The 14,440-nt window shown below is 42.3% G+C and overlaps 1 protein-coding gene across 1 annotated transcript; it reads right to left on the minus strand.

Moving 5' to 3' along the window:
- Positions 1-10,733: 10,733 nt before the first annotated feature.
- On the minus strand, positions 10,734-14,233 carry HILPDA (hypoxia inducible lipid droplet associated). Its single transcript, XM_030853719.2, is given in 3 exon segments — positions 10,734-12,748; positions 12,751-12,975; positions 14,051-14,233. Coding segments are annotated over 2 exon segments (189 nt in total). The 5' UTR covers positions 12,908-12,975; positions 14,051-14,233; the 3' UTR covers positions 10,734-12,716.
- Between the last annotated feature and the right edge of the window lie 207 nt (positions 14,234-14,440).

The raw sequence follows: 14,440 nt of genomic DNA on the forward strand, positions 1-14,440 counted from the left end.
TCTCCCCACACACAAGGAAAACAATTCTCCCAAGATTATGGCCAGACTGCGAGCTGCACAGCAGCAAGGGAGGCTATTGGGAAACCCACAGCCTTCAATCCTCCCTACTCAGGGCGAAGCCTCTCACAAAAATTTTCTCTGTAAATGTGACCTGTTCGCCTGATGTCAGGCCCTCACTGGGCCAGGAGAGCTCAGGATGGGGCCCGCAGTTCAGCCCAATCTTCCCTCCCCCATCTCATGGGATAATTTTCTTTTTTGTTTTTTTTTTTCTTTTTTTTTAACACCAGGCTATTAACAAACCAAAGAGGTTTATTTATTTGGAAACTGTGAGCAAATGAGGAAGTGTGATACAGTGTATGCTGGAGCATCACAAAAAAGACCATGAGAACCAACTGTTAAATCTTCAGGAATTTTAATGAGCCAGTTGTTAAACACAGCCATTGTTAAAAATTTAATAATGTAGGGCTTCCCTGGTGGCGCAGTGGTTGAGAGTCTGCCTGCCGATGCAGGGGACGCGGGTTTGTGCCCCGGTCCGGGAAGATCCCGCATGCCGCGGAGCGGCTGGGCCCGTGAGCCATGGCCGCTGAGCCTGCGCGTCCGGAGCCTGTGCTCCGCAACAGGAGAGGCCACAGCAGTGTACCGCAAAAAAAAAAAAAAAAAAAAAAGTTAATAATATAAACTTACAATTAAATAAGTTATATAAAAAACAAGGTAATAAATGCCCAAACTCATCACTTCTTAATTATTTTACTATATTTCATGTCTCTCTATTCCCTTGAGGTTATCTGCATCTATCACATCTACACGGTAGAAATGATACATGATGTTGTGCTACCACTGCCTCTCTCTTCTCAGTGTGTACAGAAAATTCATGGTGGTCACTGTCTTGAGACCAGCCATGCTGGGAGTTACTTACACCATGGAAATCAGCCAAAGCTACAAATATGGCCTTGATTTATTGTTGTTTTGATTGTCTAAGGTGATAGAGAAAATGCCAATGATGCCGATTAAAAGTGTGTCTGTAGCTGTTATATTGTGGGCACCCCCAAAAAAAAAAAAGACATCTGAGGAAATGATCTTCCAGTATTTGAAAGGTATTATCTAAATTAGTAAAGAAGTTGCTTGTCTTTAACATTAACAGATCAATTCCAACATGCAACTGTATTTCACATTCCCCTTATTCATTAATGTAAGTGGAAAAATCAGCCAACATTCATGTCAGAACTACACTGGCTTGTCAGTTACACAGGTTGGCTAGGAATACAAAGTTTGACAAAAATCCATGAAAGCTTTCTATGAAAATCAATTGACTATCTGAAAATTACAATAAAGAGTATTGTATATTCTATTGTTAGTTGTAAATTGTGTGCTATGTATAAAGTAAATTTTATTAAGTAAAATTTTATAAAGTAAAATTTACTAAGAAAAAATACATGTATACTGGACTTCCCTGGTGGTGCAGTGGTTGAGAATCCACCTGCCAATGCAGGGGACACGGGTTCAAGCCCTGGTCCGGGAGGATCCCACACGCTGCGGAGCAACTAAGCCCGTGCGCCACAACTACTGAGCCCATGTGCCACAACTACTGAAGCCCGCGTGCCTAGAGCCCATGCTCCGCAACAAGAGAACCCACCGCAATGAGAAGCCCATGCACTGCAATGAAGAGTAGCCCCTGCTCGCCATAACTAGAGAAAGCCTGCACCCAGCAACGAGAACCCAGTGCAGCCAAAAAATAAACAAAGATGTTTATTAATAAACAAAACAAAACATGTATACTTAGACGTATTATACATATATTTTTTCCCTCGGAAAGCTGGTTGTTAAACATTTACTATCACACCATTGTGGTGGCACCAACTCCTCCCCTCCCACTGCAGTCTCCTGTCCCTAGTATCAGGACAAACTTTCACTTAAAGACTTCTTCAGGTAGCATGAAGTCGAGGAGGGATGAGCCATCAGTTATCCCTCTCAGACTTCAGCTGTACAGCTACAGGCTCTCTCACTTTGGCGCTTATTCAAGGAAAAAGCCAAGGGGTTAAGTTAGTTCTCTTGTCTTTTAGACTCTTAAGACACACACTGCTGTAGTCCACACATGACCGGGGTTAAATCTCCTGGTGTTTCTCTTATCATCAGAAGGGAAACCTGCTTCTCATTGTTTTCCCAAAGCTGTTGCATCAGAAGCAGGAGCTTATATCTCATTAGCTCATTTCTTCTTAAGACTTGCTCATTAGAAGAGAAAACTTTTCCTTTTTATTGATGCAAAGTCTATAATATCAGGCATCTAAACATTCCAACACACTTAAGGTTATTACTTTTGCTTTCTTAATTACAGTGCTCTCTGTGCTTGACATTTTTTCTCCTTTCCTTGTAACAAAAAATAGGAAATTTCTCTTACAATGTTTGTAGCATAAACCAAAAATTTAAATGACACAGAGAACATCAGTATGACCACATGTGCTAGAGTACCTCACTTACTTGTGTAGAAAGTTCTAGTGTGAAATAAGTAGAAGAATATTCACTGCAACATTGTTTGCAGTAACAAAAATCCATCAACAGGGCACCAGTTAAATTATGATACAAACCCTAACCTTAACCCTAACCATAACCCATATGATGTAATTTTTTTTAAATTTATTTTTGGCTGTGTTGGGTCTTCATTACTGCATGCGGGCTTTCTCTAGTTGTGGCTCGCGGGCTCTAGAGCGCAGGCTCAGTAGTTGTGGCGCTCCAGCTCAGTTGCTGTGCAGCATGTGGGATCTTCCCGGAACAGGGATAGAACCCGTGTCCCCTGCATTGGCAGGCAGATTCCTAACTACTGCGCCACCAGGGAAGTCCTGATGTAATGTTTTGCAGCCAATGAAAGAATAAGGTAGCTTTATACATACTGATATGGAATGATTACCAAGACCTATTAAGTTAAAACAAGATGCAGAACAGTATATCTAGTATGCTACCACTTGGGTAAAAAGAATTTTAAAAGAATATATATCCATATATTCTTTGAACATGCTTGAACATGCCCAGAAATTTCTGGGAGGATAAAAATGTGGTTGCCTTGGGAGGGGTAGGGCATTGGTAACTGTGGTGAAAAAAAGGACTTATTTTTCACAGTACACATATTTTTGTTGGTTTGAATTATTTACTATGAGCCTGTATTTCCTCTTTAAATAAATAAATTTTAAAATAAAAAGCGTTAAAGAAATATCCTGTGTATGGCTCTACAAATATTTACTGAAAAGCTACTATGTACAAGGTATGCCACATACTGGAAGAATCACTACAACACTAAATGTAGTCTGATCAGAGTTGTGGACATGGTCAGTGCTGTCTTAGCTACATATTTGAAGAAATAAGGGTGGGAAACTTTCCAAATATAATAAAAAATGTAGACCTATATCTATACAAAGAATAAGAACATTATAAATTGTAAATATGTAAGTAAAATTTTAAAATATATATTGCATATAATTTTTAAAGTTCTTTAAATAACAATTGTTTAAAAATTACAACAATGTAATATGTAACATCAAATTTGGAACACATGTAGAAGTAACATACATGACAAGAATGGCACAGAGGATGAGAAGGAAGAAATAAAAGTGTACTGTTGCATGGCTCTGACATTATACATGAAGTAGTATAATACTACTTGAAGGTAGACTATAATAAGTTAAAGATGTCTATTGTAAACCCTAGAATACAGGAACCATTAAAAAAAATTAAACAGAGACGTATAGCTGACAAATCAATAGTGGAGGTAAAATAGAACACTGAAGAATTCTGTTAATCCAAAAGAAGAAAGAAAAGAAGAAAAAATGAAACAAAGAACAGAAGAAACTTAGAAAAAGGAATAATAAGATGATAGATTTAAACTCAACTTTATCGATAATTATAATAAATGTAGATAGCCTAAATACTCCAATTAAAAATCATATATTGGGACTTCCCTGGTGGTGCAATGGATAAGACTCTGTGCTCCCAATGCAGAGGGCCTGGGTTCAATCCCTGGTCAGGGAACTAGATTCCACATGCACGCTGCAACAAAGAGTTCGCATGCCACAACTAAGGAGCCCGCCTGCCACAACTAAGACCTGGTGCAACCAAATAAATAAATACATAAATATTTTTTAAAAATCACATATTGTCTGCATAAAAAACACAGCTATGTACAAGAATCCACTTAAAATATAAAGAAATAAGTTTAAAAGTCAAAGGCTAGAGTAAGATAAACTACACAGCCACTAATCATATGTCAGCTGGAGTGGCTATTTTAATAACATACAAAGAGGACTTCATGACAAGGAATAATACAAGTAATAAAGGACATTTTTAAAAGATAAAGAGTTTAATTTATTATGACAAAACAAACCTAAATGTATATACATCCAATAACACAGTTTCAAAGGCATGAAAACAAAAACTGATAGAACTAAAAGGAGAAATAGACGAATCCATAATTAGGGTCGGATATCTCATCATTCCTTTCTCAGAAATTCACAGAACAAGTAGACAGAAAAATCAATAAGAATACAGAACACTTGAATAACTATTAACTAACTTTATTTAATTGACAGTTAGAGAACACTTCACTCAACAATAGCAGAATCCACATTCTTTACAAGTGCACATTAAACATTCACCAAGGGACTTCCCTGGTGGCACAGTGGTTAAGAATCCGCCTGCCAAAGCAGAAACTAGCACACCATTGTAAAGCAATTATACCCCAATAAAGATGTTAAAAAAAAAAAAAAGAATCCGCCTGCCAATGCAGGGGACACGGGTTCGATCCCTGGTCCAGGAAGACCCCACATCCCACAGAGCAACTAAGCCCGTGCACCACAACTACTGAGCCTGCGCTCTAGATCCCGTGAGTCACAACTACTGAGCCCACATGCCACAACTACTGAAGCCTGCGTGCTTAGAGCCTGTTCTCTGCAACAAGAGAAGCCACCACAATGAGAAGCCCATGAACCACAATGAAGAGTAGCCCCCGCTCGCCACAACTAGAGAAAGCCCGCATGCAACAACAAAGACCCAACGTAGCCAAAAATAAAATAAAATAAAAATAAATAAGTTTATTTTTAAAAATTCACCAAGGTATAACATACGCTGAGCCATAAAACAAGTCTTGATAAATTTTAAATAATTAAAATTACAGGGGGTATGTTTTCTTATAATGGAATTAAATTGGAAATCAATAAAAGAAAAATATTTGGAAAATGTCAAGTTATTTGCGAATTAAACAACATATTTCTAAATAACCCATCACTGAAGAAAAAATCACAAGGGAAATTATAAAATATTTTTTAGAAAATGAAAACACAATATATCAAAAATTTTGAGATGCACCTAAAGCAGTGCTTAGAGGGAAAATTATAGCTTTATATGCTCATAGCAGAAGTCCAAAAATTGATTATCTAAGTTCCATCTAAAAAAGCTAGAAAAAAGAACAAATTAAATTAAATAGAATGAAGTAAATAATAAAGAGAAGAAATTGATGAAATAGAAATGGACAGAGAAAAATCAATGAAACCAAAAGTTAATTTTGTTTGTTTGTTTTTGTGTTTGTGGTACGCGGGCCTCTCACTGCTGTGGCCTCTCCCGCCGCGGAGCACAGGCTCCCGACGCGCAGGCCCAGTGGCCATGGCTCACGGGCGCAGCCGCTCCGCGGCACGTGGGATCTTCCTGGACTGGGGCACGAACCCATGTCTCCTGCATTGGCAGGTGGACTCTCAACCACTGCACCACCAGGGAAGCCCAAAAGTTAATATTTTTTTAAAGAGCAATAAAATTTATAAAAATTGAGAAACCTGTAGCTAGCAGGATCTAAAATAAAGAGCGAAAACACAAATTGCCAATCCAGAAAAGAGGAGATATCACTACAGAGCTTGGGGATTTTAAAAGTATAATAAGGAAATAGTTTTAACAACTTAATGCCAATAAATTTGGCAACTTAGGGCTTCCCTTGTGGCGCACTGGTTGAGAGTCCACCTGCCGATGCAGGGGACACGGGTTCGTGCCCCGGTCCGGGAAGGTCCCACATGCAGCGGAGCGGCTGGGCCCGTGAGCCATGGCCGCTGAGCCTGCGCGTCCAGAGCCTGTGCTCCGCAACGGGAGAGGCCACAACAGTGAGAAGCCTGCGTACCGCAAAAAAAAAAAAAAAAAAAATTTGGCAGCTTAGATGTGCTATACAAATGGCATCACGTAGAAATTACTAAAACTGACTTAGAAAAAACTTTGATTTTTATTTATTTATCATATATTTTTAATGTATTTTAATTTATTTATTATTTTTTGGCTGTGTTGGGTCTTTGTTGCTGCACGCAGGCTTTCTCTAGTTGTGGCGAGCAGGGGCTACTCTTCGTTGCAGTGCACGGGCTTCTCATTGCAGTGGCTTCTCTTGTTGTGGAGCGTGGGCTCCAGAGTGCGCGGGCTTCAGTAGATGTGGTGCGTGGGCTCAGTAGTTGTGACTCATGGGCTCTGGAGCGCAGGCTCAGTAGTTGTGGCGCATGGGCTTAGTTGCTCCACGGCATGTGGGATCTTCCCGGACCAGGGCTCGAACCCGTGTCTCCTGCATTGGCAGGGCGGATTCTTAACCACTGCGCCACCAGGGAAGCTCCTTTGACTGACTTTTAAAAAACTGATTTAGGAAAAATCAAAGATACTGAATTTGTTATCGCACCACAAATAAAACTCTAGGCCCACAGAGCTTCACTGGAGGAGCCTATCAAACATTTAAGGAATAATGTCAATGTAATACAAACTCAGGAAACAGAGTAGGAAATAGTTCTCAACTTGTTTTATGAATCCAGCATTACGAAAACCAGATAAAGACAATGCAAGAAAAGAAAGCAACAGACCTCAGACCAGCATTACTTGTGAACATAGACACAAAATTCCTTATCAACACCACAGAAGGAGAGATATATCATGTTCATGAACTAGAAGATTCAATATTAAGATGACAATTCACCCCAAATTGATCTGTAGATTCAATAAAATCCCAATCGAAATTCCAGAAGGCCGGGACTTCCCTGGTGGCGCAGTGCTTAAGAATCCGCCTGCCAATGCAGGGGTCAGGGGTTCGATCCCTCGTCCGGGAAGATCCCACATGCCGCAGAGCAACTAAGCCCGTGTGCCACAACTACTGAGCCTGCGTTCTAGAGCCCACAAGCCACAACTACCGAGCCCGCGTGCCACAACTACTGAAGCCCATGCGCCTAGAGCCCGTGCTCCGCAAAAAGAGAAGCCACAGCAGTGAGAAGCACGTGCACCACAACGAAGAGTAGCCCCCGCTCACTGCAACTAGAGAAAGTCCACGTGCAGCAACGAAGACCCAACGCAGCCGAAAATAAAATGAATAAATAAATAAATTTATTTTTAAAAAGTCCAGAAGTCTTTTAAAAATAGACATTATAAAAGGAAAAGATTGATTATAGGCATTTTTAAAAATAAAATTTTGAACAAGTAACACATTCACACATACAAACATCACAAAGTATCAAAAGGGAGACGAAGAATCTCCTTCCCACCCCTGTCATTGGCTCAGTTCCCATCTTTCTCCCACAATGAAGCCATTGCTGTCATCTCTCGTTTATCCTTTTAGACAATGTTTCTACATATTTATGCCAATATAGTGCATTTAACTTTTCCTACCCCTTCTTACATAAATATTCTAATTCTAATAAGTCTTATGAATATAACGTTCTCCAATTTAGAATTCCTCAGATTACATAAAACGACCTGCTTTTATCAATTATTTAATTCTGCATTTCATATTAAGCAAAAGGGGAAAAGGAGTCCAAATTGACCTCATACTTTTACAATATAGATATGCCTGATGTGTATGGACAAGGTCTAGGAGAAAAGGGTAATAAAAAAAAAAAACAGTAATAAAGACAGCACTCAAGTGATGCATTATGAGTTAAGTTGGCATGTTTGCATTGTAAAGCAAATCAAGTTTGTTGGCATTACTGATATTCTATGAGCAAAGCAGCATGTAAAATAAACATCGTAAATTATAGCCATTTTATAATTTTAATTTTGTTACAGGAAGTTTGCTTAGAAACAAAATCTCACACGTGCCCACATAAGAATTACCTCAGGGGTGAAAAAGCTCACTGTTGACCTATTTTGCTGTACCGAATTTTGAGGAATCCTTGAAAAAGAAAAAAAAATCGTGCTGTAGACAAAAGAGCTGCATACTGGAAATATGGACCACCAATTAATTCAGTGATATTGTCTAAGTCATTTAGTTTCCTTCTGTTTCCTCTGTAGTAAAATGAAAAGACGCCGTCCAATACACTAGCCACTAGCCACATGTGATTACTGAGCACTTGAAATGTGGCTAATCGAAATGCAGAAGTGTTGTAAGTATAAAATACTCACCAGTACAAATACACACTTAGTACAAAAATAAAAGAATGTAAGACATCTCATTCATAACTTTTTATGTTGATTACATATTGAAATATTTTTAATATATTGGGTTAACTAAAATTTGTTTAAAATACCTTTTCCTATTTTTCTTTTCAATGTGACGACCACTAGACAATTTTAAATAATATATGTGGCTTGCGTTATATCTTTACTGGACAGTGCTAAACTAGATCATATCTTCCAGTCCTTAATCTTCTGATACCTACCTTAAGCTTTAGCAGTGCAGCCCTTCAAACCCAGAAAGCATCACACAGCATACACTTGAAGTATTTCCTTCCTTTCCTTCCATTCGACGAGATAGCACTAGAGTTAAGGTTTCAAGCTAATAATATATATTTTAAAATATTTAAATACATGCAGTTTTCTAAATATGTTGTGCTTAGTTTCATCTCCATGCCCTTCCTCACACTGTTTGCTCTACTGGGAATCTTTTTCCTAACTTGATAGCCTATTCATTTTTAAAAATTCAGATCCTCTGGGAATTCCCTGGCAGTCCAGTGGTTGGGACTCGGCGCTTTCACTGCCGTGGGCCAGATTCAGTCCCTGGTCAGGGAACTAAAATCCTGCAAGCCACATGGTTTGGCCAAAATAAAAAGATTAAAAATTAAATAAAATAAAATTCAGATCCTCTAAGAAGATTTTCCTTAACATCCATCTCCTGCCGTAAATAACTTTACATAGCCACTGTCCTATACACATTATTCTATAATAAAACCATGAAATATTATTTGTTTATATGCATCCCCCCTTTCATCTTGTGTATGTTATCTGAGGTAGGTAGTGATGAGATCTTAGTCAATGCCTGGCACCCAGTAGGGGCTGTAAGCAATGTATCAGTCAGGATAGGCAAAGTTCGCAAAAAACCCTACGTCACAGTAGCTTAAGACAACAAAGGTTTTTTTCTCATGTACACTACATGTTCATCAGGAACCAGTTGAGAGCTCTACTCCGTGGCATCCTCACTCCAGGACCTACACTAATGAACAGTTCCATTTGGAGCATTGCTGGTCACTGTGGCAGAAGGAAAAAGAGGGCTTTGGAGGTTTTTGAACCTGTGCTTAAACGCTCCAACCTAGAACTGACACAAGTCACTTCTACTCACAGCTCATTGGCTGGAACTAATTACATGGCCCCATCCAACCACAAGGATGTCAGGAAGTACGATTCTATCATGTGCTTGGAAGACAAGGGCAGAAATATTGGGGGAACATTAATGAGGACTACTAATGACCCTGCTAGTCAGTATCATCTCCCAGCTCACTATTCCTCGGCAGGTGGAATATATTCACTATACGTTCCCCCCCCACCAAAGGAAACAACCCAAGAGTTCCCTACAGTCACAACGTCAAGTTCAAATTAAAGAATCTGAGTGACGCACAGTAGTTCCTATACCAGTTTCAGATGTGGCGTGAGCTAGAGAACTATAAACTAAAAAGACAAGCCATGTGCTACACATCTAATGTACATTGGTGGAACAGGGACAGGATAAATGCAGTAAGGAGAGAGGGGACAAGTGGGAGACACAGCAGCCTAGTGATTGTGATGTTCCCCTCTGCAGATGTGATGAAAGCCCCTTACCCTGAGGGAAGGGAATATTTCTTGACTAGCCCCCAGGTAGGGCATCCTTAGGCAATTGTTCTGTTTGAAGCTGCGAAGATTTCAGGGTTGTTGTTGCAGCATAACCTAATTTGTCCTGACTGATGCGGAGATTGGAATCTAGAGGGGGGTGTTGCATACTACAAAAAAAACAAAAACAAAAACCCTAATATGTATGACAATAACATGTGGAGGGCAGCAGAGAAATCTTATTGGAGGCTGGAAGGATGGCAATCCATGTCATATAGTAGCAAAGTATTTGGTAAAACTGTTGCCTGCAGTAACTTAGAAGTCATACTTTAATAATCTACCTAATAAACTAGGAGAAAGCATCAGATAACAGAATTTTAGCAGCAGGAATTGTATACAATCGGTTGCATTGACAAAGCACTGCAGGATGAGTTTAGAAGAGAACTGGCCAGCTTACAAGTAGCCATAGGGATCCAGAGAGACTACGGAAATCATACTGGTTCACAGAAGCAACTGCTTCTCAACCCTAAGTGGGAATAGATAAAATGGAGAAATGTTTGGAGTGACAAAGGTCCCTCCTATGACAATTCAAACTCTAGTGACAATTCAAACTCAGCTTTGTAGGGAGGGTGACCAACCGTACGGGTTTGCCCAGAACTGTCCGAGTTTTAACACTGAAAGTACTGCAACCCTGCCAGGCACAGGGACAGTTGCTTACCCTACTCATAAGAAAGATCAAAACAACGGTATGGCCATCATATCTTTTTTAAAACCTCTGAGCAGTTTAAATTGTTTTAGAGCCAAGACCTCATTAAGGCTGTGGCACCCAGTAAACCATTTCAATTAAGCTAAACTGCTTGGGGAAGAGACTTCAGGTGCAGCTCTCCAACTGAAAAGATCAAAATGCCCCAAAGTAATTGGGGAGGCACGAGAATGAGAAAAGACATCAAATTTAAGAAATATGTCTAGAAAAGGGCAGCTACTGTCACATGACACTGCCTGAAATCAGAGATAAAAAGCCAACTATATTTTTGAGAGTACTCTGTTACAACACAAGGCACATAAGCCCAGCCAACCACAAAAGACCAGGGTGTACAATCTTATCATGTGCCCAGAAAGTGGGAAGCTGGAAATATTTGTAAACAGCTCTAATGACTACCATAGTGCAATAAATGATGCCCAAACCACTGGTTTCTAGGGTAGTGGCACTTAAGCTTAAGAACACTCAGGAAGTAAAACTGACTTAGCAGAGGACACCATGCACCATTCTTACCCTTTGGCAAAAGTAAATCAAACTCACCGTAAACAAAATGATGTGTACACCAACACGAGTGTGTAAATTACCACAGGCAGAGGAGGGAATGTGCTTCAACATGGGGTGGGGATGGAGGAGGGGTGAATTGAAGGAAAAAAAAAAGACCTCTATTTTTATGGAAAGGCCAAGTTGCTAGGTCTGGGAGAGCAGCAACAATCATCTGTGAGGGCCACACATTTTACCAGCTGACCTGGAGAACAATCGGAACTGAGTATCAGTCTGGTGGATAAGAACGTAGACAAAAAAGCCATGGCCTGCTGGACTGGTAGTCTTCTTTTCTCCAGAGACTGAAGGTGAGGGGCTGGAAGAAATGATCATTTTTCTTTAGATATGGACAGAGTCAAGAGAACTATAATGGCCTTGGCCTAGGCTCAGAAAACTGGTTAATACAGGGCAGACCCAAGCACGCTGGCCTCCAAGTTCAGAGGTTTATTTACCTTGTATTTTTTTGGTTTGGTTTGGTTTTTTGGTTTTTTTGGCCACACCATGCGGCATGTGGGACCTTAGTTCCCCGACCAGGGATCGAACCCACGATCCCTGCACTGGGAGTACAGAGCCTTAACCACTGGACCACCAGGGAAATCCCAACTTTATATTTTAAACAAAGCGTTTTATGTACTTTCCTGCTCCAAAGTTTTAAGATGTGAAACCTCAGATCTGCGAATTAAGACCCTTCCCTACCACTAATTTCAAGGGCAGAAGTCAACAAGACACATTGTAGAAATATACATTCAACTTTATTTCATTAGAAAAATTTATTTAAGCCACACGGTGGCCAAAATGCCCACGTCCTGAGCAGGCGCTGTCATCCCACTGCCCTCTTCAGACCAGTACACACATACATATACGCTATGTTGGAGGAATGACTTAAAAATGTAAAACAATGAGAACGGGACATAGAATACTCCCCCTTCCCCCTTCCTATAGCCAACCCACACACCTCTTCAACTGTTATCCACACAGAGAGGAGCTCTCATGGAAGAGAAACTGAACACCAAATAAACTGACCATAAGACACCCAAGCCCAAAGGAACTCTTAGCAGATGCTTAGAAAGTAGGGTTGAAAATAACACGATCTCCCAACAGCTGAAGTTGCAGCACAAGTCCCCATCGAAGAGAAGACAGAGCCATGCTGCCAAGGACAGCAAAGCATATGGCGGACTGGGGAGAAGAGTGAGATCACTCCATTCCACAGCCACAGGCGACCCACTCACATCAGTGTATTAAATAGGCTTTATCCAGAGCAACGAGTATGCAGGTGGAGAGGCCCTTCAAGGGCCTAGTAAGAGTTAGTTCCCTGATAACACTGATGCTGAGCTTGCCTACCCAGGAACTGGTACAGCTGGACGTATTTAGGCCAATGTTCCAAGGTTACAGCTGGTGGAGGGAGGTCTTATCACACCCCTCTGGATGGATGGTCTGGAAAGCTGTTGGGGACTCTGTGTTGGCTAGTTGACCTCTGGTGGTCCAGGAGCTCCCAGGAGATGGGCTCTCCAGTAAGACCCCCAGGGACTCCATCAGTCTAACGAAGATGGAGAGCAGGGTCAGCACCACACCTAGGAGATAGAGGTTCAACATATGCTTCATGGCTCAAAGGATCCCACTCCTCTGTAGAGCAGTAGAGCTGCCTTCTGCTTCTGGAAGGCCTCTGGATCCTGAGGAAAGAGAGCGACGTTAATCTCCAGCCTTTTGGGATATGCGTGCCTCTGACCTTGACCCTGGAGCTAAGCAGGAGGCCCAGCCAGCCAGGGGGACAAGGACCATAGCAGAATCTCCAAGTATATTTACACCGTAAACTCCATGGCTGGGGAACTAGTCTAGCCTCTTGGACTAATTCAAGAGCATTCCTTAAGACTTTTACTTCCCTTAAAGTAAAAAACTTTTACTTTTCCTGTCGGGTATGCACAACCCCTGTTCCACAGTCCACGGACCAGAAACCTTCCTGAAGCAAGGTTTTGGTGAGGGTGGGCGGAGGTGGGAATATAAGAAGACGCCCTTGAGAAAGCAAAAGCAACCTGCCTTGAAGTCTCCCTCACACCTCAGTCAGGTTCGAGTTAACCATAAACTTTTTTTTTTTTTTTGCGGTAGCGGGCCTCTCACTGTTGTGGCTTCTCCCGTTGCGGAGCACAGGCTCCGGACGCGCAGACTCAGCGGCCATGGCTCACGGGCCCAGCCGCTCGGCATTATGTGGGATCCTCCCGGACCGGGGCACGAACCCGTCAGACTCTCAGCATCAGCAGGCAGACTCTCAACCACTGCGCCACCAGGGAAGCCCAACCATAAACTTTTTGAAAGTCAAAATAATTCTAAGGGAGTCAGATCTATCAAGTTCACCTATTTAACAAGTACACCTTGAATATCCACAACGTGTGAGGCACCTTGGAAGGTACTAAGGCTACCGGAGGAGGCCCTGCAGACACGAACCCGGCCCTCACGCGCCTTACAGTCCAGGGGCGACAGGCAAGAAAACAGGCAGTTACTACAACAACCCGCCAAGGGCTGTGACAGTAAGGAGATGCTAAGGGTGCTCTGGGAGAGCACGGCATGGGGGCCTAACCCAACGCTAGCGAGAAAGCAGGGCTGGGCGGCTGAGTGGGGCCCTGGGTGGCGGCGAAGCGATGGGGGACGCTCCCGGCAGCGTAGTCCCAGGCGGGGATTGCCAGGAGGCGCGCGGCGCAAGCAGCCTAGGGGATGGGGGCGGGCAGCCGGGAAGCCCACAGGGCCGCTCACCTCCAGGAGGAAGGGCCGTGAGTGGCCCGCTCGCTGTAATATCTGGTAGTGCGGAGTCGGAAGGAAAGTCGGCCAACCAGCAGCGCGAGATGACAACCCAAAAGCCTCTCCGAAGACAAAAGCTCAGCCCGCAGCAAAGCGCGGAACAGGATGCACACCACGCACTTATAGCCGCGGTGCGGCCCAAAGCTCGCGCACGCGCACTGGAGCGCTGACTCACGCAAGACCGTCGCCCCGCCCCTAGGCGAGGGCGGTCTGGGGTCCGGGGCGGTTCTTTGCGCTTGTGGTCTGGGCTGTTTCGAGAAACGCACGTCCTGCGGCTCTGAGTCATTGAGGTGGGCAATGGGACAAGGCGTGTGGGTTAACTTCGACTGCCTTTTCGTGCTGCAG

The sequence above is a fragment of the Globicephala melas genome, chromosome 9 (genome assembly GCF_963455315.2).
Source record: "Globicephala melas chromosome 9, mGloMel1.2, whole genome shotgun sequence".
Lineage (NCBI taxonomy): Eukaryota > Metazoa > Chordata > Mammalia > Artiodactyla > Delphinidae > Globicephala > Globicephala melas.